General features: G+C 35.1%; 4 protein-coding genes across 6 annotated transcripts; 1 reads left to right on the top strand and 3 right to left on the bottom strand.

Annotated features, from left to right (window-relative positions):
• The first annotated feature begins 3280 nt into the window (after window positions 1-3280).
• On the top strand, window positions 3281-11594 carry LOC116028642 (mitochondrial proton/calcium exchanger protein-like). Its single transcript, XM_031270420.1, has 15 exons — window positions 3281-3568; window positions 4260-4911; window positions 4989-5301; window positions 5741-5887; window positions 5996-6084; window positions 6198-6290; window positions 7365-7491; window positions 7868-7932; window positions 8031-8205; window positions 8942-9145; window positions 9249-9296; window positions 10203-10349; window positions 10494-10576; window positions 10786-10901; window positions 11141-11594. Exons 2-15 carry the CDS (start codon window positions 4328-4330, stop codon window positions 11212-11214), a joined length of 2265 nt encoding a protein of 754 aa, XP_031126280.1. The 5' UTR covers window positions 3281-3568; window positions 4260-4327; the 3' UTR covers window positions 11215-11594.
• A 42-nt stretch (window positions 11595-11636) lies between these two features.
• LOC116028651 (UDP glycosyltransferase 9-like) lies at window positions 11637-14165 on the bottom strand. Its single transcript, XM_031270431.1, has 2 exons — window positions 13297-14165; window positions 11637-12558 (listed from the first exon to the last, which is right to left on the bottom strand). The coding sequence occupies exons 1-2, from the start codon at window positions 13918-13920 to the stop codon at window positions 11839-11841; spliced, it is 1344 nt and encodes a 447-aa protein (XP_031126291.1). The 5' UTR covers window positions 13921-14165; the 3' UTR covers window positions 11637-11838.
• Window positions 14166-16057: 1892 nt separating this feature from the next.
• LOC116001774 (UDP glycosyltransferase 9-like) lies at window positions 16058-19412 on the bottom strand. Of its 3 annotated transcripts, XM_031241727.1 has the most exons (3): window positions 17850-18417; window positions 17711-17764; window positions 16058-16978 (listed from the first exon to the last, which is right to left on the bottom strand). In XM_031241727.1, the coding sequence occupies exons 1-3, from the start codon at window positions 18405-18407 to the stop codon at window positions 16259-16261; spliced, it is 1332 nt and encodes a 443-aa protein (XP_031097587.1). In that variant the 5' UTR covers window positions 18408-18417; the 3' UTR covers window positions 16058-16258. The 3 variants fall into 3 exon arrangements, with proteins under 3 accessions (XP_031097587.1, XP_031097580.1, XP_031097575.1); XM_031241720.1 differs by lacking the exons at window positions 17711-17764; window positions 17850-18417 and adding an exon at window positions 18768-19412; XM_031241715.1 differs by lacking the exon at window positions 17711-17764 and having other exon boundaries at window positions 17796-18417.
• A 2015-nt stretch (window positions 19413-21427) lies between these two features.
• LOC116021245 (UDP glycosyltransferase 9-like) lies at window positions 21428-23388 on the bottom strand. The gene is given in 4 exon segments (XM_031261864.1): window positions 21428-21816; window positions 21818-22357; window positions 22980-23080; window positions 23306-23388. Coding segments are annotated over 4 exon segments (840 nt in total). The 5' UTR covers window positions 23334-23388; the 3' UTR covers window positions 21428-21645.
• Window positions 23389-25155: the final 1767 nt, after the last annotated feature.

Here is a 25155-nt window from a genome sequence, read left to right as displayed (position 1 = left end):
TAAAAGAAAAATACTAAGATAAAAAAAATCGTAACCATTCTTTTCATCAAATAATTAGACGAACATTTTTTAGTTCATGTTATTAGTGTATGTGTGTATATTATATTAATTAACTATTTAATATTTAAAAATTATACTAAGTATTTACTTTTTTTAATTTTAATATTGGGTAGTAATTTAATTGCGTAATACGCACATTATATAGATAAACGTAATAACTTCACATTAAAGAAAACAAAAAGAATTGATTAAAGTTTTGGACTTTGTGTAATGCGCATGGCACTTTGCTACACATTTTCGAGGGTTGCTATATTTTTCTAGAGTTTTCCAACATTTATACATAATGGTCTAGAGGCATGTACATAGCATCTAGAGGTTGTAGAGATACAAAAAATATTATAGAACATCATCGAATCATCAAATATGTATATAGAGTTTTGGAGGATTCTAGAGAATAAATATTAACCATATAATTAAGTAGATCTCCACCAATGATTGAGGATGTGGTATGGATAAATACCCTCGAGGGGCCTTATTTGGAACAATCCAAGATTTCAAGCATAGAAGTTTCCTACAAAGTTCAATTGTTTTCACTTCTCAAAGTCGAACGAGGCTTACTTGGGGAAAAGTAACTACGATACCTCATTTCATACCAATCTAATTGAAAAACCTTGATCCAATTATTTACTTTTTGACCCAGTCCTGCGTGACAGCAAATTAATGTGTAGACCATAAATGTAATATACATTTTTAATATATTAAAAGTATATTATTTGTATATTGAATATACATTATTTAATAATATATAAAAAATATATATTTTACGTATACAAATAATGTATTTTTAGTATGTACGAAGTTTATATCTTTGTTGTTTTAATTGACATACATGTCCTATTTGAATAAATTAAATAAATGGAAAAAAAATAGCTCTAGAAAAAAATTGGCTATGGAAGATTTTCCGATAAGTTGGCGGCCGCCATATTTAAATTATATATATTTTAAATTTTAATTATGTGTTTATTTACTGTTCTAAAAAAAAAAAATTTAATCCGTTATGAATCGGTGGCCACCCTTATAAATTTTGTTGATATCCTAAAAAATTATTTCTTTTGGCTTACTCGCGCACTTCTTTTTGTGTTCCCCTACTTTCTCCATGCCAATGATGGCTATATTAAATATATGGTTACAATAGATATTGTTATAATGCTATATTAAAAAATAACTTACAAATTTATTTAGAAGTTTGCATTCATTGATAAAATTATGTGCATGATGTATAAACTTATTCAATTGGAGCCAATAGGATGTCAACATTGTCAATTCTTTAGATAATGGGCTTACGGGAAAAGGTAAGAAGTGACAAAATGACTAAAATGCCCTTATGTTGTGGTAGATGTAGTAGTAGTAGTAATAATAATAATAATGATAATTCTTTCAAATAATAATAATAATAATAATAAGTATAATAATAATAATTCTTTCAAAATAATAATAATAATTCTTTCAAAATAATAATAATAATATTTATTATTATTATTATTATTATTATTATTATTATTATTTCAATTCTTTTTTAAAGACAGAGGGTATGGGAGGATGGGCAAAATTATCTTTACACCAACAAATTGCCCCTCATCTCCACTGAATTGCAATTCATGGAGGGTACCCCATGAATTGCAATTCATCATTTGGAGGGAATTGCAATTCCCTCCAACTAAACACTGTAGTCTGGGAATTCACTGAATTGCAATTCTCCCCAAACTACATCCAACCAAATAGGCCATTAATGTTTAGAGTTAGGTATAACTGTATTTTTCATCTAACAACTTTGTAGTTAGGTTGCCTGACAATGATGTAAGAACACTTTTGTCCAATAAAAAATAACAGTACAATATTTGTATGGTAGTGCACAATTGTACCATTTGCAAGAAAATGATTTTCAAGGTTTCTTATTTGTAATCTTTGATGTTCAACTTTGAATGGTATGTATCTAGTTGGGCTAATTATTTGACAAAAGTTCATATTATATTGTATTTTTCAATACACTATAACATATTCGTATTATATGTTCAACAATTATGGCAACTCTGATTAAAATTTATACTAACGGAATGCATAGGTATTTAAGATAATAAAATAATATAATATATGATAAAATATAAAAATTAAAAAAATTAAAAAATAATCTTAACCATTCATTGACTTAATTTTATTGGCTCTTATTAGTATTAGAAAACAAAAATGTCCATACACATGAACCTCTGGAGCTCTATTGGAAGATATAATCAACACATCCTCCAAAACACCTAAACAATATATATAATTGTCACTTTTCATTAAAGATGAACTAATTTATTAATTTGTGCATAATCAAAGTACTAAAAGTATAACTAATATCATAATTTGTTAACAAATAAACCTTTTTTTTAATATAATTAATTGATAATATACCACTTTATTGAATGAATAAACACACACTATTCCTTTAAAAAAATCACACACACAATACTTTATTTATTTGGTAGAATTTATTTCATAACTATAAACTATGGACTGTAATATTGAATATTTAACATCTCATAAAAAAAGGTATTTTGAGTATTTATTTTATTATTTAATGTATAATTGTACACTTCATTTTTAAAATACTACAAATATAATTTACTTATACACAAATACTACAAATTATATACTTCAAAATCTAAAAATACATTTATTTTGCTCCGATCCGGTTTAATGCTATTTATGCTTTAATTTTTTAAAATAGGAATTCATGGTTAGCAATTTCGACAGAATATCAATCTCACAATTTAACCAGCATATATTCAACTCTTATTCATTTCCACATTTTCACCCTTATTTAGCATTTATATATTATTTACTTGACTCGAAGAGAAGAAAAAGAAAAAGAAAGAAGTTACTACACATATTTTAGGAGCTTTTAATTTGACACATTTATATTGATTTATCAAATTTATTTCAACAACTTTTTTTTTTATTTACTTACTTTTACTACGCACAATAAAAATTATACACGCATGCAACCGGCTTAATTGGCGTGAGTGATTTGTGCACTATTGTCCTTAAGAGGGGTCGGGAGTTTAAACCTTTTCCAATTAGAGTCTGGTCAGGACACCTCGTGACCTAAAAAAAAATAAAAATTATACACACATGTACATAACTTATATTTTGATTCTAATTAATATTTATGATTAAGACATCAAATAAAGAGGTTACTCATTTTACTTATTATATATTTGATTTGGATTCCAATGTTGGTTCGAACGTTTGAACCAAACCAATTTCGGTGGAACCGTCAAAGGAAGAAAAAGATCTGACGGTCGAGAGTGTAGTGTCTTGCGCTTCAATAAACGTGTAAGTCTAAAACCCCTCACTTCCATTCTAAAATCTCAGTCCAGTTTTCCCCCTCTTCAACTTGATAGTTGCTACCCTGGCTAGCCTTCTCTCTCAGCCATCGCCGGCGACGGTTAGTCTATACAAGCTCTACATTAGACAAATACGTAAGCTTTCTTCATATTCATTCTCCGGTCGACTTTCTCATCCCGTAAGTCTCTCAATCCCTATTAATCTATTATCTTGCTCTTCAAGTTTGTTTTCTGCATATATGTATTTGGTACGTATATCGGTATATGCATATAAGTAATCCATTTTTTATATTACGGTTTTCGTTTTGATATTATATATTTATTTATTTTTGTTTCTTTCCGATAATTGTTCTGCTGAGAAGGAATAGCTGTTGTGCTTCTTTTTCGGATCACTTATTCAGTTAAGATTATATTGAAGTAGTTTCTCTTTAATGATCGCAGATAGAGATGATTTTTAGCCATTTTCCATTCCTTGGTCAGGATTCCGTGGATTCAGTTTAATATTACATTTTGATAATTTCATGTTTTCCGTGTGCACTTGTTGTATACGAGTTTAAATCTCTTGGTTTCTTCAAATTAGTGTTTATTGAATTAGAAACATGTATAGTATACATATATATGTTTATGTATTTTTTAATAAAAGATTGTGTTTTGCATTTTAAGTAGATTTCACATTGAAAGTTTTCATTTTCCCAATTATACTAAAATGGTCAAATAACCAGAGGATCTGAAAACCATTGACATTTGATTCCCCTTCCCTCCTTTAATTAGCATCTGAATTTAACCTTGTTTTAAGAAGAGATGATGTGGTGTTATAGCTGGAAATCCAGTCAGTTTGATATGTGATTTTTCTGTGTATGTCCTCACTAGCTTAAATAAGTGAAGTGCTGATTGCCGTATAATGCAACTCTGGTTCTCTCTGTGAAGACACAAACATAATGGCCTGTCGAGCTCTTTTAAGGAGAAGGAAATTTATTTCTGACTATTTGGAGGCCTCTGCTTGGTCAATTCAAAATTTTCACAAGTTCAGTTCTAATCAGTCTACTCGTTATTCTGGAGGTTTCACCTCTGTTGGAAACCATATTTCTCAATGTTCAGATTGTGTAGAAGATCATGGAGAAGTTTCAAGCTTTTCAACATCAGGACTTTTATGGCATAGATCTGGTGGAATCACATTACATGGCCATGGAAATGTTGGAATCACAATGCCTGCAAGATTGGGTCTCATCTCACCAATGGGACACACGTTGCTGCCTTACACTCTACGTTATTCTTCGACAGCAACTGCTAAACAACCTGATAGTGGAAGTGATGATGAAAATAATGATCTGGTTGCCAAAAAGAAAGAAGCTTCTCCAGAGGAATGCGATCAAGCTGTTGAAGGGCTAAGTTCTGCTAAAGCAAAAGCAAAAGCAATACAGTTCCAAGAGTCTAACAAGGTTGCTAAATCTGTTTTACAAAGAGTATGGGCTACACTTTTGGGTATTGGTCCCGCTTTACAAGCTGTAGCTTCCATGAGCAGGTTAGAAAATTTCGTAATCTAGTTTACCTGAATGGATGGTTATGGTTTGATTTGGTGTCATTATTTTCTTTGCCCAGGGAAGATTGGGCCAAAAAGCTCACTCATTGGAAAAAGGAGTTTATATCCACACTGCAGCATTATTGGTTGGGTTCTAAGCTTTTATGGGCTGATGTGAGGATCAGTTCAAGATTATTGCTAAAACTTGCCAATGGGAAGAGTCTGTCACGCAGGGAGAGGCAACAACTCACACGGACTACAGCTGATATTTTCAGGCTGGTTCCTTTTGCTGTTTTCATCATTGTACCATTCATGGAATTCCTGCTGCCAGTATTCTTGAAGTTATTTCCGAACATGTTACCATCAACGTTTCAAGACAAGATGAAAGAACAGGTATTATTCTACTCTTCTGTTTATCTTTGAAGTGTTTTTCCTCCTTTTAGCACCATCAGTCTTCTTGGATGCACACTTACAGTATGCTTATTGTCGACTGATACAATTGTACCATTGACTCCACTCACGTGGACTGAAGAATGGCATGTCTTAATAGGTTGTCCCGCTCTCTATATTTTGTAAATTGTATTATTAGACCGTGTTGGTCATACTCAAGTTATTTTGCTAAGACCAATCAGGGAACATATTGAACTTTTTGAAAAAGGTGGGCAGTGGGCTCCGAAAGGAATACACTTACTAGCCTTCAGAGTGAAAAAATGGTTTGTCAGTTAGATAATATATGCTGTGCACACGACCTTATGCATATTTTTATGCTTTGTCTTCCTTCTGATTATTTCATTATTGAACCAATGCATTTTATTTGCATGGTTGAACTTAGGAAGCATTGAAAAGGAGGTTAAATGCGAGGATAGGATATGCGAAGTTTCTTCAGGACACTGTCAGAGAAATGGCAAAAGAAGTCCAAAATTCAAGGAGTGGGGAAGTAAAGCAAACAGCAGAAGATCTTGATGAGTTCCTGAGCAGGGTAGGACCTTCAAACTCATCCATGATATGTAAACCTACTTCCTTGCCTGCAAAAATAGAAAAAAAGAAAATGAGATTGAAATTTTGATATTATGAACCTCTCTTTCAGGCTAGAAGAGGTGCTCCCATTTCAAATGAGGAAATTTTGGCTTTCGCTAAATTGTTCAATGATGAATTGACGCTGGATAATATTAGCAGGTTTTGTGTATCTCAAATTTATCTTTTAATAAACTTGACTTCTTCTTGCTAGTCAATATGATCTTGTTTAGTGGAGATATATAGAATGATAAGTGACACATTTTCTGTTTCAGGCCTCGATTAGTAAGTATGTGCAAGTACATGGGAATCAGTCCTTTTGGAACAGATGCTTATTTGCGCTTTATGCTTCGAAAAAGATTACAAAGGTAAGCCATATCTTAATCTTGACTGCCAGGTAATCAATTTTGGCATGTGCCAAATTTCAAACTGTCCAAATTGAATCCCATGATTATTTTCTTTATACAAATAATAAATAAACCAGTACATTTATTAATGCTTTGCACTTGGGAAGGTGGCAAAAATAAGGTAAAAACCTGTACTCAAGGCTTCAGAAACGTTGAAAATAAATCCACCTCTTGTTGTTCCTTTTTTTACACGCACAAAAAAAATCCAATAAAGAAGGAAGCTGTTATATCTCACTTGCAATTATAATTGCATATTCACACTTTTCTTGATACAAAAATGTATAGAAAAAGAACAGGAGAGATCTACCTCTTATTTTTCACAAATAACTATTGATCACTTTACAATTTATTGAGATTGTAGGCAACTTGAGTGCCTGTTACATTTCACAAATAGCTATGATTATATGATGATTTACTGAAACAAGTATTATGGTGTGGAGGTTCAACTATTATGCAATGAGTCAGTGTATTTATACATGGATTACTGACTTCTCATGGGTTTAGTTAACCCTGCTGCTCTTAGATGCTGTAACTCTTAGTGTTTGACTACCCTGTGTTTTGGTTAATATTTCACCCTGGTAAATGATAACTGAAACACTTTACAGCAAATTGAGTGGAAAGTATTAGTAATGCAAGCACATAATAATTTGTTGGATGAAATGGCATTAAATGCTACTAGTATAATGAAAAGGCAATCCCAGTGTGTGCTGTGGAAATGCAGGTTTGAAGGGCTAGATATTACATGTAGACTTCACTAATACTAACCTAATACTTTTGCTTTTACACCCCTAGTGCTAAAAATTTGTTTCAGAAAGTCTCCTATGTAACTATGTTGTGTAGGGAAACTGGGAAAGAAAAAAAATCATGCATTGTGCCATTTGTGCCATGGATTCTATTTTGCACATTATATGGAATTGTTTTGTGTGTACACATCCTTTTTTTTATTATATTTAATTTTTACTGTGTACTATTCCCCTTAAAACCTCTGCTTAATTGATGCTGAGATGTTTGGAATTGAACTTTTTATCTTGCTAGGATTAAGAATGATGATAAGTTGATTCAAGCTGAGGGTGTGGAGTCTCTATCAGAGGCTGAACTTCGTGAGGAATGTAGAGAGCGTGGCATGCTTGGGTTGCGTTCAGTGGAAGACATGCGCCAACAGGTGTTCCCCTAATACCCTGTCTCCTTCAAACTCTTCCTTTTTTCCCTTCGGGACCCTCTAGGACTAGGCTACTGTTCCCATATTATTGTTGTTGTTGTTATTGGTAGATACTTGTGCTGGACTTTTGTTGCAGTTCTTGTGAATAGTGTTTGGTGTAAAAAGACTTGTACCACTGTTTGATGTGAACATTTTAAAACTGCATAAAGCCATAGCATTTGTGATGTAAAGCTGTTAAAATATTTTCTTCTCTACTTCACGAAATGTGTCCTCTCAAAAAAAAAAGTTAAGTGGCTGCTGTTGTATTGATACTGTTATACATCTCTCTTTATGCTTTCATGCTTCTAAATTCTAATTCAATTGTTTCATTCTGCTGCAGCTTCGTGATTGGTTGGATTTGTCACTTAATCACTCAATACCATCTTCACTGTTGATCCTTTCCAGGTACATCTGAATATGTCTCCCTTTCACACATGCACACAGCACACATAGGCAGAAAATTTGCTAATGGTACTTAGCTTTTTCAATTATGCTGTATACAGGGCTTTCATTGTGTCTGGAAGGTCCAAGATTGAAGAGGCTGTAGGAGCGACATTGTCTTCACTTCCAGATGAGGTTGTGGACACTGTGGGTATCACATCCTTGCCATCTGAAGATTCTGTTTCAGAAAGGAGGAGGAAATTGGAGTACCTTGCTATGCAGGATGAGCTGATCAGGGTTAGTAAAGTTCTCCCTGATTTCCTACTATGATGACACCCTATTTGATATTTTGATGTTCCCTACTTTATTTGTTGTCTGATAATTTTAGTCCAAACTGTGGTACCCTGCCCATGTTAAAGCTGTTCTGGTGGGTCACATTTTAAAATATAGGTTTTGCCAGGTTGAAATTCAATTATAGGAGGGGTCATAATTCATAAATGGGTTGCATAGGATCCAACTTTATTTTTGTACAATTGTACTAGCACACATTGTTTCTTTATTGAATTTCTGTTTTTTTTTTTTTATTATTATTTTCTTAAATGGGTTGAACGCTTTGTTACTTTTGAGTAAGCTCAGTATGTTCTATTTTGCTAATACAATATATTAACAAAAAGATCATAAAAAAAATTCTAGCTGAAAAATGTTAATTGTCTTGATAGTTGATATAACATGTCAAATTCACCTGTAATTCATTTTTTATGCTTTGAAGATCTGCTTTTATTTTTTTATTTTTTATTTTTTCCTCCATCTATTCCGTTTTCAATCCAGCCAAATCCCACTCTTATTCCCACCTGTAGCATTAAGCATTTATTTTATTATGCATGTAAAAGTGCTGAGGGAGGAGCAAAATATTTTTGAGTTGGAAGTAGTCAGGAATAAACTTCTATTCCTTGAGCCTTTTGTAGTTTCTAATTAGCAATATATATAATTCTTAGCAATATCACTGTTAATTTAAATAACTCAACTGACATAGGAGGAGGAAAAGAAAGAGAAAGAGAAAGAGAAAGAACAGCAAGCCAAGAAGAAAGAACCTCTTGGCAATGAAGATGTAGCTTTGAAAGAGATGATTATCCCAACAGCTAGAGAAGCACAAGAACAAGCAAGAGCAAGAGCACTTGACAAACAAGAGCATCTATGCGAAATTAGCCAAGCCTTGGCTGTTCTGGCTTCTGCTTCTGTAAGATGGATTAAAGATACTTGACTTTTAATTGTTCAACTCTGCATAGGTTTTAATTATTTCTTTCTTACCATGTCTTTTTCTTGTGAAATGTTACTTGCAGTCTGTGAGCAGGGAGCGGGAAGAGTTTCTAAGGCTTGTTAACAAGGAGGTACATTTTAGTTTTGTTATATTCTAAGATTGGGCCAAGGTCTCACTCGACTGGGCTATAATGCACCTGGGCCAAACCACACTAAAAGATTGAATCCAATCAATTAGCTAGTCTAACCTATGGCCTTATAAACCCATATGCTCTCGCTTATATTTTCAATGTGGGACTCTTAACAAGTTTAAAGTCCGAGTCTTGTAGAATGTTTCTGATTTTCTGGGAAAAAAAATGAAAAAAGTTTTATTTTGGGTTTAGAATAAACTACTTCCAAATTTAAAAAAATAGAAAATGAAAAACATTGCTTTGGGGGAACACTTTTTTCATATTTTTTTTGACTTTTCCAAATTAAAAAAAAAAAAGAAAATGAAAAGGAATTTGGGAAACACTTTTTTCATATTTTCCAAATTTTCCAAATAAAAACACACACCCATACACATAAACATATCTTTCATTTATAATCAACTATCTACCCCTTCTTTCACCTACTTACCTATCCCTCACCATCACCACTACCTCCATCACAATAATCCACTTCCCCTTCTATACATCAGTTCCTGCCTACTTATCCCTACTACCACCTACCCATTTGCCCTATCTGCACTCCATGAAAACTACATTTATTACTTAAACTTGGGGAAACTGCTTGTCTCTGCCCACCATCAAGGTATCAAGAAATAGTTCCAAACATTTTGCACAAAATATAGTGTTTAATTAGCTCCACTATATTTTCCTTCCCCCTCTGGAACCCTTTGGACCATACTTAGGCCAGCTGTCTTTTTTCAGCGTGATAATTTAGTGTGTGCTTATGTGTAGTTGTCAGGCATTATTCTGGTACTCACATAAAGTTTATTATTGCAAATAGCACCTTATTACTCTGGTAGTGTACTGACAGAAAGTTTATTATTGCAGATAGAACTTTACAATAGCATGGTAGATAAAGAAGGTACAGATCGTGAAGTAGATGCCATGAAAGCATATAAAGCTGCTCATGGAGAAAATGATCAAATGTCTGAAGTTACTGCACATGATGTGGTGTCTTCTGCACTCGTAGATAAGGTGAGGCTTCTACATGTAAAGCCCTTGTCAACTTGACACTTCCTAAACAAACTCTCTTAGACATAAGTAAAAATCCGAAAACAAAGATGTGCTAAATGCTGTGTGGTTTACACATGAAAATAATGGTTAGCTGCTCTGATTCAGGTCGATGCGATGCTTCAGAACCTTGAGAAGGAAATTGATGATGTGGATGCCAAAATTGGTGACCGTTGGCAAATCCTTGACAGGTGAAATAGAAATCAGCATAATATGTTGTCCTTTTTCTAAATGTGGTCTGGTCATCTTTAAGTTTTGCTTATCCTTTACCACTTCGTCTGATATTAGTATAAAATAATTATTTTGAATGGACAATATAATAAATCTATGTTTGTTGTCATCGGAACTTTTGACCTTCATTCATAAGTGCTGTATACATTGATATTGCTCACTTATACAGGGACTATGATGGAAAAGTGACTCCTGAGGAGGTGGCAGCTGCAGCCAAGTACTTGAAGAAAACTTTGGGCAAGGAAGGGGTTCAAGAACTGATTACCAACCTCTCCAAAGATAAAGGTGTGTTTTCATTCTCTAATGTCAATCAATTGCACATCTTAGCTGATACATATGGCATTGAGCTATCTTTTAGAAGTAGGCATTAAGGTACACTAGTAAATGACCTTTTAGAATTCCTTCAGTAATATCACAGAGACATTTATATACTCAACTGCTGAATATACTTTAGACAAGTTGCAGAAAGAGAATAAGAGAGATCTCATTTAGATTCTCACTTCTGCAAGTATGTATGGATGCAGATGGGAAAATTCTTGTGGAAGACATAGTAAAATTGGGCAGTCGTGTAGAAGATATGAGGTCAGATGGCATGTAGTGAACGAAGATCAACATTCCATTTTACTTTCGAATACAGAGGTACAAAATATTGCACATTTTACAAGGCTGCAACAATCATTTACTTAGGTTTCTGGCTACTTATCAGCTGAGGTTATGTGGTTCAACTTCTAACCACATATATTTTGTTAGGTATAGAGATTCTATTTTCTTCAGTTTCATATATATCAAAAAACCCTTCACAGAAATAGATTGCAACGAGGTGAAAAACCTAGTGCAGAGTACTATGTTGATAGGAATGTAAAAAGAACGAGTCCTTAGAGTATAGTAAGGCTAGGGTTTTTATTTTTATTTTTGTATCAGAAACAGTGTTATTCTTTATTGCATAATGGCATTTTAGACAATGACATAATTTCATGGGAATTATTACTCCGTACATGGGAATTGAAGTTTGAAGGCTCATTCCTGTAACTTATAACTTGCATTCCATTTGGTTTGTGAAAAATATTTAAAGAGAAGAAACCTATTGCTCAGGACAAATTTTGCTCCCTAGCAAGTTACAAAATAAACTCCAAACCTCTGATTCTCCCAACCCCCAAATGAAGAGAGCATTTGGTAATCTCTTAACCCAAATCACCAAATGAAGTGAGCATGTACTACAGTACTACTCGGAATAGGATTTAGCAAAAGCCACGAAATCTTTGATATTCTCATAAGAACTTCCACCTTCACTTGTTGCCTCTTTGGCTAATTCTTTCCATTTTATGACATTTCTTGTAAACTCTTCAGCTCTTTCTCCTGTCACTTGCTTTATACAACCCTCAATTTCTTGTCTTGTACTGAGTCCCTCCTCATTCACCTTAACTCGAACCCCAACTTTCCAAACATCCTCAATAAGTTTGGCATTAGTCGGTTGATCTGTCGTATGTGGCATGCCGACCATCGGCACACCCAAACACAATGCTTCTAGTATCGAATTCCATCCGCAATGCGTCACAAAGCATGCGATTGCCTTGTGTGACAAAACTTCAATTTGAGGACACCATTTCATAATAAGGCCCATCTTTGATGTCTTGAGTTTAAAATCTTTAGGGAGTTTAATCTCTTCAGATTCTCTCACAATCCATATGAAGAATTTGTTGGATTGAGCCAAGCCCCACGCAATGTGCTCCATTTGCTCTTCCGTCAACACCACAACGCTTCCAAATGATACGTAAACCACCGACTTTGGTTCTCTGTTATCTAGCCATTGTATGCAGCTCTCACCATCTAACTCAAACAAGTCAATTCTATCTTGCTTTTCATCATGAAGTGTCTTGTGGAAAATTGGAACCAAGGGTCCCACGCACTTCACTGCCCATTTGTTCACCATCCACGCCACTACCTAAAACATAGATAATTGCAGTCATTAATTAATATATTAATATATATTATAATATCATATTAAAAATACCAATTTTGGTTCGACGAATATTAACAAAATAACAATTTTGGTTCACATGTTTAATACATACCAATTTTCATCAACAACTATTATTTTAGTGCAAAAAATCATCACACTGGTCACCCATTCATCTAAGACATCCCGAAATATAAAATTATTAAGGGTATTTTTGTCTATTTTCAAATTAAGATATCAATTTGAACATGAAAAATGAAATTTAAGCCCTAATATCGATTTCATTTCGCAATTGGAGAACTGCGAATTGTGATCGATATTAGGACTTAAATCTCTTTATTCAGGCTGAAATTAATATTTGATCTTAAATTGAAAAAGACAAAAATACCCTTAAAATTTTTAGATTTTGGCATGTCTAAAATAGACACGTTATCATCATGATGAATTTTGATACTAAAACAATATTCGTGGATGAAAAGTGTCATTTTATTAATACTCGTGGGACCAAAATTGATATTTGATCTAATATCATATAATAAATGGATGGGAGACAATGGCCTATTCCCTAAATTTATAAATTTATAAATATTTAAAAAATTAAATTGTATATAATTTGAAATTATATTTAAAAAAAAAAACACATTTTGGAACTGAGGCTTGAGGGAGTAGCTTAGTATCAAAGCAAAAAATCCAAAAAATAAAAAATAAAAAAAGTAAAATAACCTTCTCTTCCAGGGAGTGAAATGTGTTGATGAGAAAGCAGTCAGCTTTGGGCATGTTTGCGGCTTGACTGATATTAAACTCCGTAACTTCTTCTACAATACCGGCAAAGTAGGAAAAGGAAGGCAGATCGGGGAATTCCAGTTCCGGCAAGGAAGGCAAACGCAGCTTAGAATCATGAGTATGTGATTGGATGTGGCCATGAAGCATATGGTAATAGACGGCACAAACAGAAGCAGGTTGAGTAAAAAAAGTAGCCACACCCAACCCATCCGCTCTGCCTACCTCCAAAAGCCACGGCATGAGCGCATCATGCACCAGAACTTTAGCCTTTTGCTTCTCAATAACGGCACCGACCCCGTCGGAAAAGGCGGCTCGCAGACGAGCATGGTATTCTTGGAAGGTGCGTGGCGGATCGCCCACGCCTTCGATGCCGTCGGAAATGAACTCAACGGTATGGATGGAGGCCTGGGAAAGGGTGGATTGCATGGATTTTGCCACGCCGTGTGTGAGGACTAAGGTGACTTTAAGGCCTCTAGCAGATAAACAAGAACAGAAGTGAAACATAGGGTTTAAGTGACCTTGATATGGAAATGGAACCGCTATAACATCTTGCCTCTCCTCCATATCCGCCCTACCTACCTTCTTCTTAATTAATCTCTTGCTTCAATTCTCGCTGCAATAATATATAGGTAGAGAGTATAGTAGCAACCTAAGTCGAAGCAGAAGATATTATATACTGGCAAATTAATGATTAGCTACTTTTCAGGATAATAAGAAATTAATTAAGATCGAATAGGCGGTGGCAACTAACACAAATCTAGGCGACACACGAACCAATACTTTTTATCGATATTTTAAGAAGATATGAGTCTGATAATTCATATGTTGAAGTGCAAGTCAATTTTGTGTTCATATATTTAGCAGTTAGCACATGGCCTGGATATTATATCTTTACAATATAATAAGTATAATCAAATTAAGGGGGTTGTAGGAGTGAGTAATGAGTGAGGCCGTTACCGACCGGACAACCAGTCAAAGAGGCGAAACATTCTAGAAGAGTATATAATAATTAAACTGATGGATGAGGATACTAGGATCTGGATGAGATTAGCCTTAGAGTGGTTGGTCGGGTATTCTCGAACAGAGTGCTCGGCACCAAACCCTCGGGCAAGATGACGAAGTGGACATCTTTTCGGCGCAAATTACATGGTGGACTGTGGTCATGGCTGACAGTTGTGTCGAACGGATACTGCAGTTGTGTTGAAAAGATACTGCGGTTGTGTTGAAAGGAAACTGCAGTTACGCGGAACAAAGGTCGTTCATCCATTCAACACAATTGCAGTATCCATTCAACACAACTGTAGTATCCGTTCAACACAACTGCAGTATCAGTTCAACACAACTGCATTTACAGACGGATGAAATGGCCTCTGTTCCGCGCAACTGCAGTTTCCTTTCAACACAACTGCAGTATCCGTTCAACACAACTGCAGTATCAGTTCAACACAACTACAGTATCAACCATGACCTATGGTCCACAGTATAACAACTGTCTTTTCGGGGGACTCATGAGCGCATTTAAGGAAAGTGGTTGAGCAGATTCGAGCGGATCGGAGGACATTAATGATTGAGAGATTTCTATTCCTACCCAACCACCTTTATATATATATACTAATTTTTTCATGCGCATTGCGCAAATAGGATAATGCCCCATGTTTATTTTTAAATAAGTATTTCAAAGTATATCAGTTTATATAGGAGATGTTTATGCATATGTAATTAAATGTTAAATTTGTTTATTAAAATTGGTAAATCAAAGTATATAAATGTAAAATAATATATGAGAGGTTGGTTATAATTGTCACTAAAATAAATGTTTACAATTTTTTAAAAACGATAGTCTAATTACCTAGTTTAAAATTGATAGTATAAATAAATACTACTTTTGGTAATAAAAACTTATGCATTTTAAATCACGTTAATAAAGAAATACGATTTACTTTAAAGTGAACAATTGTGATGTAGTCCACAAAATATTATAGGGTGGTTTATCGCTTTAATTTATTGGGTTAATTATTTGAATGTCTTCTTTGTCAACAAATTCTCCCTAAGTAGTTAATATTATTGGCTTCAAATTATTAATTATTAATTTTTTTATATGTTATTAATAGAATACTTGATAAATAAATATATAACATTCTTTTGTATTACAACATTGATACGAATTATTTAATTACAAGATAGTGTAAAAAGAAGACAATGAATAATGTAATGAGTATAATTAATTAATGGATTTGAAGGTAATGAACTTTTGCATTGTAGAAAATAAAGAAAGAAAGAAAATCATAACAGATTACTAAAATCAAAATAATATGAACCATTCGTTTAAGTAAATAATTTCCACCAACATTTTTTTTCTTCCCGTTAGAGCTTCTAACTTTATTGGTTCTTATTAAGATTGTAGATATAGATATATTTTAATATTATGAATGTAATATGTTATTTTAGTAGGAATTCGGTCCTAGTCCACTTTGGGAAAGACAACAAAGTGGACTTTTCGGGGAGCTCATGAGCGCATTTAAGGGAAGTGGTTGAGCGGATTCAAGGACATTAATGATTGAGAGATTTATATATTTTTACCCAACCACTTTTTTTTAAGATTATGAATGTAATATGTTATTTATAATAAGATTGCTTTGAGTGATCGAAGAAATCTATTGTTAGAATATATATATATAGTAATTTTAGATGCAATATAGCATCTCTAAAGATAAATGTTATTTAGTTTCATCAAATAGTTTTTAATTGTTCAAGACAAATTTTGCTCCATAACAAGTTAGAAATTGAAATACAAAAGCATTGAATATTTTCTAAACTCCAAACCTCTCATTCTCCCAACCCCAAATGAAGAGAACATTTGCTAATCTCTCAAACCCAAATCAACAAATGAAGTGAGCATGTACTAGTCGGAATAGGATTTAGCAAAAGCCACGAAATCTTTGATATTCTCATAAGAACTTCCACCTTCACTTGTTGCCTCTTTGGCTAATCCTTTCCATTTTGTGACATTTCTTCTAAACTCTTCAGCTCTCACTCCTGTTACTTGCTTTATACAACCCTCAATTTCTTGTCTTGTACTGATTCCCTCGGCATCCACTTTAACTCTAACCCCAACTTTCCAAACATCCTCAATAAGTTTGGCATTAGTCGGTTGATCTGCCACATGTGGCATGCCAACCATTGGCACACCCAAACACAATGCTTCTAGTATCGAATTCCATCCGCAATGCGTCACAAAGCACGCGATTGCCTTGTGTGACAAAATTTCGATTTGAGGACACCATTTCATAATAATGCCCATCTCTGATGTTTTGACTTTAAAATTTTGAGGGAGTTTAACTTGTTCAGGTACTCTAACAATCCATATGAAGTATTTGTTGGATTGAGCCAAGGCCCATGCAATGTGCTCCATTTGCTCTTCCGTCAACACCACAATGCTTCCAAATGATACGTAAACCACCGACTTGGGTTCTCTATTATCTAGCCATTGTATGCAGCTCTCATCATCTAACTCAAACAAGTTAATTCTGTCTTGTTTTTCATCATGAAGTGTCTTGTGGAAAACTGGAACCAAGGGTCCCACGCACTTCACTGCCCATTTGTCTGCCATCCACTCCACTACCTAAAACATAGATAATTGCATAGTCATTAATTAATAGTATATTATAATATCATTGAGCAAATATCAATTTTGGTCCCGTATTAACAAAATGACAATTTTGGTTCATATGTTTAATTTCTACCAATTTTCATCCATCACTATTATTTTAGTGTAAAAATTTATCGTGCCGGTCACCCATCCAGTTAAGACATGCCGAAATTTTTTTTAAAAAAAACTTAAGAGTATTTCATCGTTTTTCAAATTAAGATCTCAATATGAGTATGAATACTGGAATTTAAGTCCTAAGATCGATTCCAATTCGCATTTCTCATTATCAGATTAAAGTAAGATGAAGAGGAAAACTACGAATTGGGATCGATCTTAGAGTTTAATCCATTTATTCATGCTCAAATTGGGATAATGGTAGGACCAAGATTGTCATTTTACTATTGGTAGGACCAAAATTATATTTGCTCTAATATCGTCATATAATGAATGGATAGGAAACAATCCTATTCCCTAAGCTAAATTTATAAATATTTAAAAATTAAATTGTAAATAATTTGCCAAAGACCTTGTGGTCAAGTGGCATCGGCGTCGAGTCTCAGTGGAGATAACTGTTGACTCGTTGTGCTTTAGTAGGTAAAATTTGAGATTATATTTATTTTAAAATAAAACATACATTTTGGAACTGAGGTCTGAGGGAGTAGTATCAAAGCAAAAAATCCAAAAAAAAAAAAAAAGTAAAATGACCTGGTCTTCCAGGGAGTGAAATGTGTTGATGAGAAAGCAGTCAGCTTTGGGCATGTTTGAGGCAAAAAAAAAAAAGTAAAATGACCTGGTCTTCCAGGGAGTGAAATGTGTTGATGAGAAAGCAGTCAGCTTTGGGCATGTTTGAGGCTTGACTGATATTAAACTCTGTAACTTCTTCTACAATATCGGCAAAGTAGGAAAAGGAAGGCAGATCGGGGAATTCCAGTTCCGGCAAGGAAGGCAAACGCAGCTTAGAATCATGAGTATGTGATTGGATGTGGCCATGAAGCATATGGTAATAGACGGCACAAACAGAAGCAGGTTGAGTAAAAAAAGTAGCCACACCCAACCCATCCGCTCTGCCTACCTCCAAAAGCCACGGCATGACTGCATCATGCACCAGAACTTTAGCCTTTTGCTTCTCAATAATTGCGGCGACCCCGTCGGAAACGGCGGCTCGCAGACGAGCTTGGTATTCTTGGAAGGTGCGCGGCGGGTCGCCCACGTCGGTGCCATCGGAAATGAACTCCACCCTGCAGTGGGAAAGAGGGAATTGCATGGACTTTGCTACGCCATGTGTGAGTAGTAAGGTGACTTTAAGGCCTCTAGCGGATAAATAAGAACAGAACTGAAGCATAGGGTTCAAGTGACCTTGAAATGGAAATGGAACCGCTATAACATCTTGTCTCTCCTCCATATCCGCCCTACCTACCTTCTTCTTAATAATTTTCTTGCTTCAATTCTCGCTGCAATAATATAGAGCTGCAAAGATTGGTAAATAATTAGTGTATAAGTTAATTTTGGTTTATTTGACCATTATTAACTGTTTGATTTGGTTAAAAAATTAATATAATTATTTAGTTANAAAAAAAAAAAAGTAAAATGACCTGGTCTTCCAGGGAGTGAAATGTGTTGATGAGAAAGCAGTCAGCTTTGGGCATGTTTGAGGAAAAAAAAAAAAAGTAAAATGACCTGGTCTTCCAGGGAGTGAAATGTGTTGATGAGAAAGCAGTCAGCTTTGGGCATGTTTGAGGCAAAAAAAAAAAAGTAAAATGACCTGGTCTTCCAGGGAGTGAAATGTGTTGATGAGAAAGCAGTCAGCTTTGGGCATGTTTGAGGCTTGACTGATATTAAACTCTGTAACTTCTTCTACAATATCGGCAAAGTAGGAAAAGGAAGGCAGATCGGGGAATTCCAGTTCCGGCAAGGAAGGCAAACGCAGCTTAGAATCATGAGTATGTGATTGGATGTGGCCATGAAGCATATGGTAATAGACGGCACAAACAGAAGCAGGTTGAGTAAAAAAAGTAGCCACACCCAACCCATCCGCTCTGCCTACCTCCAAAAGCCACGGCATGACTGCATCATGCACCAGAACTTTAGCCTTTTGCTTCTCAATAATTGCGGCGACCCCGTCGGAAACGGCGGCTCGCAGACGAGCTTGGTATTCTTGGAAGGTGCGCGGCGGGTCGCCCACGTCGGTGCCATCGGAAATGAACTCCACCCTGCAGTGGGAAAGAGGGAATTGCATGGACTTTGCTACGCCATGTGTGAGTAGTAAGGTGACTTTAAGGCCTCTAGCGGATAAATAAGAACAGAACTGAAGCATAGGGTTCAAGTGACCTTGAAATGGAAATGGAACCGCTATAACATCTTGTCTCTCCTCCATATCCGCCCTACCTACCTTCTTCTTAATAATTTTCTTGCTTCAATTCTCGCTGCAATAATATAGAGCTGCAAAGATTGGTAAATAATTAGTGTATAAGTTAATTTTGGTTTATTTGACCATTATTAACTGTTTGATTTGGTTAAAAAATTAATATAATTATTTAGTTAAGAAACTATTTGTAACTCCGAAATATTTAATTTCAAAAGTTTACTCAAAATAACTTTTTCAATTAGACTTTTTAAAAAAAATAAATTATACCAAACAGCTAACAGTTAATTTATCAAATACTTTTTTACAATCAGTTAATATTATCAATTAATTATACCTTCTAATCTAATCAGCTAACAACCATTTGGTACTTTTCAGGATGAGAAATAATCAAGAATATAATAGGCCGTGGCAACACAAGTCTACAGCCAACGCTAGGCGACACACAGACCAATCCTTTTTATCCGACATATTATTTTAAGAAGATAAGAGTCTGATTCAATCGTACAGACGCAATAATAGAGCGATCATATGTTGAATTGCAAGTCAATTTTGTGTTTATATCTTTAGCACTTAGCACATGGACATATATAATAAAGGCCGGCAAACTGTACGTTAGAACTCACTCAAATAGCAAATCATACTGCACATCATGTTAATATGGTAATAAGCTAAGGTGGATAACGACTAAATATTCATATTTAATACTTTTATGTTTATTTTTAGGTTATATATATATATATTAAAAATAAATATATAATACACTAAAAATGAATTTTTATGTCATGAGTATAATCAAATTAAAGGGTGGTTGTAGGAGTAATGGGAGAAGCCTTACTAACGGGATAGCCAATCAAAGCAAGCGAAACACTCTAGAAGAGTATAACAGTTGAATCGGTGGATGGAAATACTAGGATCCGGATTCGATTAGCCTTAGAGTGGTTGATCGGGTAGTCTCGAACAGAGTGCTCGATACCAAATCCTCGGGCAAGGCGACAAAGTGGACTTTTCAGAGGGGCTCATGAGCACATTTAAGGGAAGAGGTTGAGGCATTGAGCGGAATCAAGGACATTAATGGTTGAGAGATTTGGGAGAGATTCCTTTTCTTAGCCAACCACTTCTTAGTATGTTATTTTAGTGGGGATTCGGTACTAGTCTACTTTGGACAAGGCAACAAAGTGGACTTTTCAGGAGGCTCATGACGCATTTAAGGGAAGAGATTTAGCGGATTCGATTGAGGGCATTAATGGTTGAGATTTGGAATTGATTTCTTTCTTTAGAGAGACAATTTCTTTTTTTTGCAGATTATGAATGGAATATGTTATTTTAGGAATTGATTAGCGCCTAATCCGAGATTTGATTGGCCAAAGATTCATGCTATTTACTAGGAGATTGCTTTCCTAATATGATCGAGAGCTTTATGTATACATACCTTAGAAAATGGTGAGGATAGAGTTCTAATTTTTCTGTGAGTACAAGCCTACAAGGCAATAAAGGATATTATGCTATTATTCTTGAGTCCTTAGCTTTTTATGCTTACTTGTTAATTCCAATTGGTAATTGGGCGACTATCCAAAGGTTATCAAACCAACAATAGAGTTCTTTAATTTTTATTAATTTTAAATTGATGATAATCTTTAAATTCAAAATGAAAATACAATTTTTTATTGCTTTAATTTTTATTCAATTTAGTTGGGATAAGGGTTAAATAAATTTTCAAATTTAGGCGAGTATGTAATTTTAGTAATTGTGCTGAGAAAGTAGTTATGAACAAATACTGTATTGTAACAACTAACAAGGTCAGTAGTATTAAAAAAAAAGTTCAAACTTTGTTACAATGTAGTAAGCGACAGTAGCGCCTCCACTAAGGCTCAAACCCACCCCCTTCCACATGGGGGTGCAACCGAATGACACTAGACCACAAGGTCATCGTGTGGTATTTATTTCACAATTTCAAACCTCTCAATCCCATATCTTAAAGAAATTTTGTTGTATTTATTTCAAAATTTCAAACCTCTCAATCCCATATCTTAAAGAAATTAATTATATATGCAAGCATAAATATTGATAACAAGTTTGAAAATACATAATCATTTGAATGTGCTGAATTTATTTCAAGCCTCTCAACCCTAAATCTTAAAGAACTGAAGCGACCAAGCATGTAGCTTGATAATTAACAAGCCAGAAGAATACAAAATAAAAATGGTGAATTTATTTCTAAATTCTAAACCTATCAACCCCAAATCTTAAAGAGATGAAGTGAGCATGCATGTTGTAACTAATTAAAATGGGATTTGACAAAAGCCATTTGTGAGATAAAATCATTGATATTCACATCAGAGCTTCCACCTTCACTTATTGCCTCTTTTGCTAACCCTTTCCATCTTATGGCATTTCTTTGAAACTCCTGGGCTTTCTCTCCCCCCGTCACCTGCTTTATACAACCCTCTAACTTCTTCTCTTGTAACGATTCCCTTCTCATTCACCTTAACTCGAACCCCAACCTTCCAAACATCTTCAACCAGTTTGGCATTCGTTGATTGATCTACAAAATGGGGCATACAGACCATCGGTACACCCAAACATAATGCTTCCAATGTCAAATTCCATCCGCAATGTGTCATAAAGCATGCAATTGCCTTGTGTGGCAAAACTTCAACTTGAGGACACCATTTCACAATAATACCCTTTTCTGATATTTTGGATTTAAAATCTTTAGGGAGTTTAACTTGTTCAGATTCTCTAACAACCCATATGAAGTATTTGTTGGATTGAGCCAGCCCCCATGCTATTTCCTCCATTTGCTCTTCTGTAAGAACTGCAGCGCTTCCAAAAGACACGTAAACCACAGACTTGGATTCTCTTATATCTAGCCACTGTATGCAGCTTTCACTGTCTAACTCAAACAAATCAATTCTATCCTTGTGTAAAATTGGAACCAAGGGTCCCACAGTCTTCACTGACCATCTATCCGTCATCCACTTCACCACCTAAAACATACATAATGACATATGAGAAGAGTTAATGTCATATGGTTCCTTTGAGTATAGTAATTTTATCATATTTAGTTCTAATTTTTTTTCATAACTACTTTCTCAACCTATTGAAGCACAAGAATCACCTCCCGTATACAGGGAAGGGTTTAATGTCACTGGACTACAAGCTCCTTGACAGTTCTAAATTTTTTTAAAAAGCATTCATGGCCTTCGAACTTTCAAATTTCAATCCGCTATAAATTCAGTTACTTTTAGCCATTTAGGCCGTGAAAAAATGTAAAAACATATCCTTTCACCCTAAATAGGAAATTCAATTCAACAAACTCTAATTTCGTATGTTTTTTTTCTAAAAATCCTCATTTACGTATAAGCATATTTAGCAGCCACCGTATTAAAGTAAAATAATTATTGTAATATTTAAAAAACAACTTTTTAACCAAACAGATTAAATTTATATATACTATATACATAACAAGTATTCCATTTCTAAACCAAATATAGGAATCTAACATTATATTTCAACCAATCTAATATTACCTAAGTAAGCTAATTTAACCCTAAGTAAATTCATTAGTTAAAAAAGAAAAGAAAAAAAAATGGAAGTAAAGGGAACTACCTGGTCTTCCAGGGAGTCAAATGAGTTTATGAGAAAGCAATCAGCTTTGGTCAGGGTTGAGGCTTGACAGATAACAATCTCTGCAACTTCTTTTGCATCATCTGCGAAATGGGAAAAGGAATGCAGATCGCTCAACTCCATTTCCGGCAACGAAGGTAAACGCAGAATAGAATGAGAAGTGTTGGATTTGTTAGCAGCAATGGAAAATGAAAAGTAGAAACTGTTGTATTGATGAGTAGGGAAGATTACAGAGTGAAGAAAAATGAAGAAGAAGACTGTATATATGACCAACAGAGGAGACGGACTGATATATGCTATGAAATTACTTTGGTGCCCTTTTCTCCTTTTCTTCATTATGCATGATATCTTCCAACACCCCCGGTAAGCTGGACATGCAAATCTTTTGAATGTTAAGCTTAGAATGGAAGTGAGAGAGACAAGATACTTCTTCAGCTTGAACAAGAATGCCTTGACATTTACTTCTTGGGAGTGTTATCCTTCTCTGCCTTCTGCGACTTGGCCATCACCTCTGCCTTCTTTTGCTTTATCAAATACAAACTTTGCAAGCTTTGGAATCACCTCTGTATCTATTTCTGATTCAAAGGTGAAATCAAGTCGGATTGGGGTCTCCTTCAATGCCTCATAATTGATGATAACACCATTGTGAACAACCAAGAAGTCATTTCCAACACCAGAGATTTGAGGATGACTATTACTAGGTGCTGTCTCCCCATGAATGGCCCATCGGGTATATGCTATCCCAACATGAATAGAAAAAGATTGTTCCAAGTTTAAATCTGTAGAGAATGAATGCAGAACGAGCACTGTCTGAACCATTAACTCCAAGGACAGGAACCAAAGCAAATAATACAACAGCATGTCAAATTGAAAGATATCATTGGAAACCACTTGGCCACCTTGCAAATAATAAACCAATATGCCCATAATTTCTTGAACCTCTAGGTCCAAACCTTCAACTCCAACTGGTAGACCCTCATTGAACACATCCAGATCTAAACCAATATCAAGTATAGCATACAAAGGAATGTTTACTGCATGAGCATTAATAGCATCTAAACCATCAAGGTCTGCAACACCAATTTCTCGTGCAACACTACCTTCAACAAAATCGAGCAACACACAGATGCTCTCCATGACTATGTTCTTTGGCTCCTGCTCATTTAAGTAACATCGAAACAAGTAGGCATAAAACTCCACAAAGTTTGATGGTCTTTTGACCTTTTGCTTTTCAGCTTGCATTTTCCAAACAAGCATTAGAATCTGAATATCAATGTGGTCTACCTCCAAATCTGAACAAAGTGACTTACTACTTCCAGAGTTCTGCCTTGAGAACCATGGTTGCTGAGAGCTGTGCTGCTGTACAGCGCTATTAAAACTGGTTTTCTCTGAATCTTCAAGTTGATCGTTATCGCTAAATGCCTTGGAAAATCCGGTGAAGGAGAAGCCTAAGCTAGCACGGGAGGCACCGCTCAGAACGAAACCGCTGCTCACGACATCCAAATCCAGTTTCATTTGAGCACTTCTCAACTTCTGGATATGAGTGCTTGTGCAGGCGACAACAACATTGATTTCATCTTTCTGTTCTTCCTGTTCCTCCTCATCGTCAAAGACGAACCTGCGGCGGCGGATTTTATTCACCGCCGTGAGCTCCTCGCCATCGCCTAAATTCTCCGCTTTACCCTCGATTTCCTCCGAAGAGTTGTCGTCTATTTCCACGGATCTGCTCCAGGAACGACAATCGAAGGCTATAAACAAGGGATTAACGAGCACTCTGCTCGAAATCTTCATGGATTTGCTCCATGAACGCCATTGCTCGAGGACTAACGAACTAGGAACGACGATGGCCATTGATGAGGGATTAATGAGCTCTGCGCTCTTCCTTTTCGCGAATCTGCTCCGCGAACTCTGATTAGAACCTACAAACATATTGACGAGCATTTTGCTCAAATTCTTCACGGATCTGTTCCATGAAGTGTAGTTGAAGGCTTTAAACAGCAGATGAATGAGCATTCTGCTCGAATTGAACAATGAATCCTGCTTCAAGGCTTTGAAGCCATCGCCACCTCCTACGGCAGCGCCATGTCCATTGCGCCTCTTTAGGATCCTCACGGCAGTGTAGAAGCTCTTCATTAACTGAAAAGAAATTTCCGAGGCT

Source organism: Ipomoea triloba, chromosome 1 (assembly GCF_003576645.1).
Source record: "Ipomoea triloba cultivar NCNSP0323 chromosome 1, ASM357664v1".
Classification (NCBI taxonomy): domain Eukaryota; kingdom Viridiplantae; phylum Streptophyta; class Magnoliopsida; order Solanales; family Convolvulaceae; genus Ipomoea; species Ipomoea triloba.
Note: the sequence above shows the minus strand (reverse complement) of the source record. Positions and strands in the feature narration are given on the sequence as shown.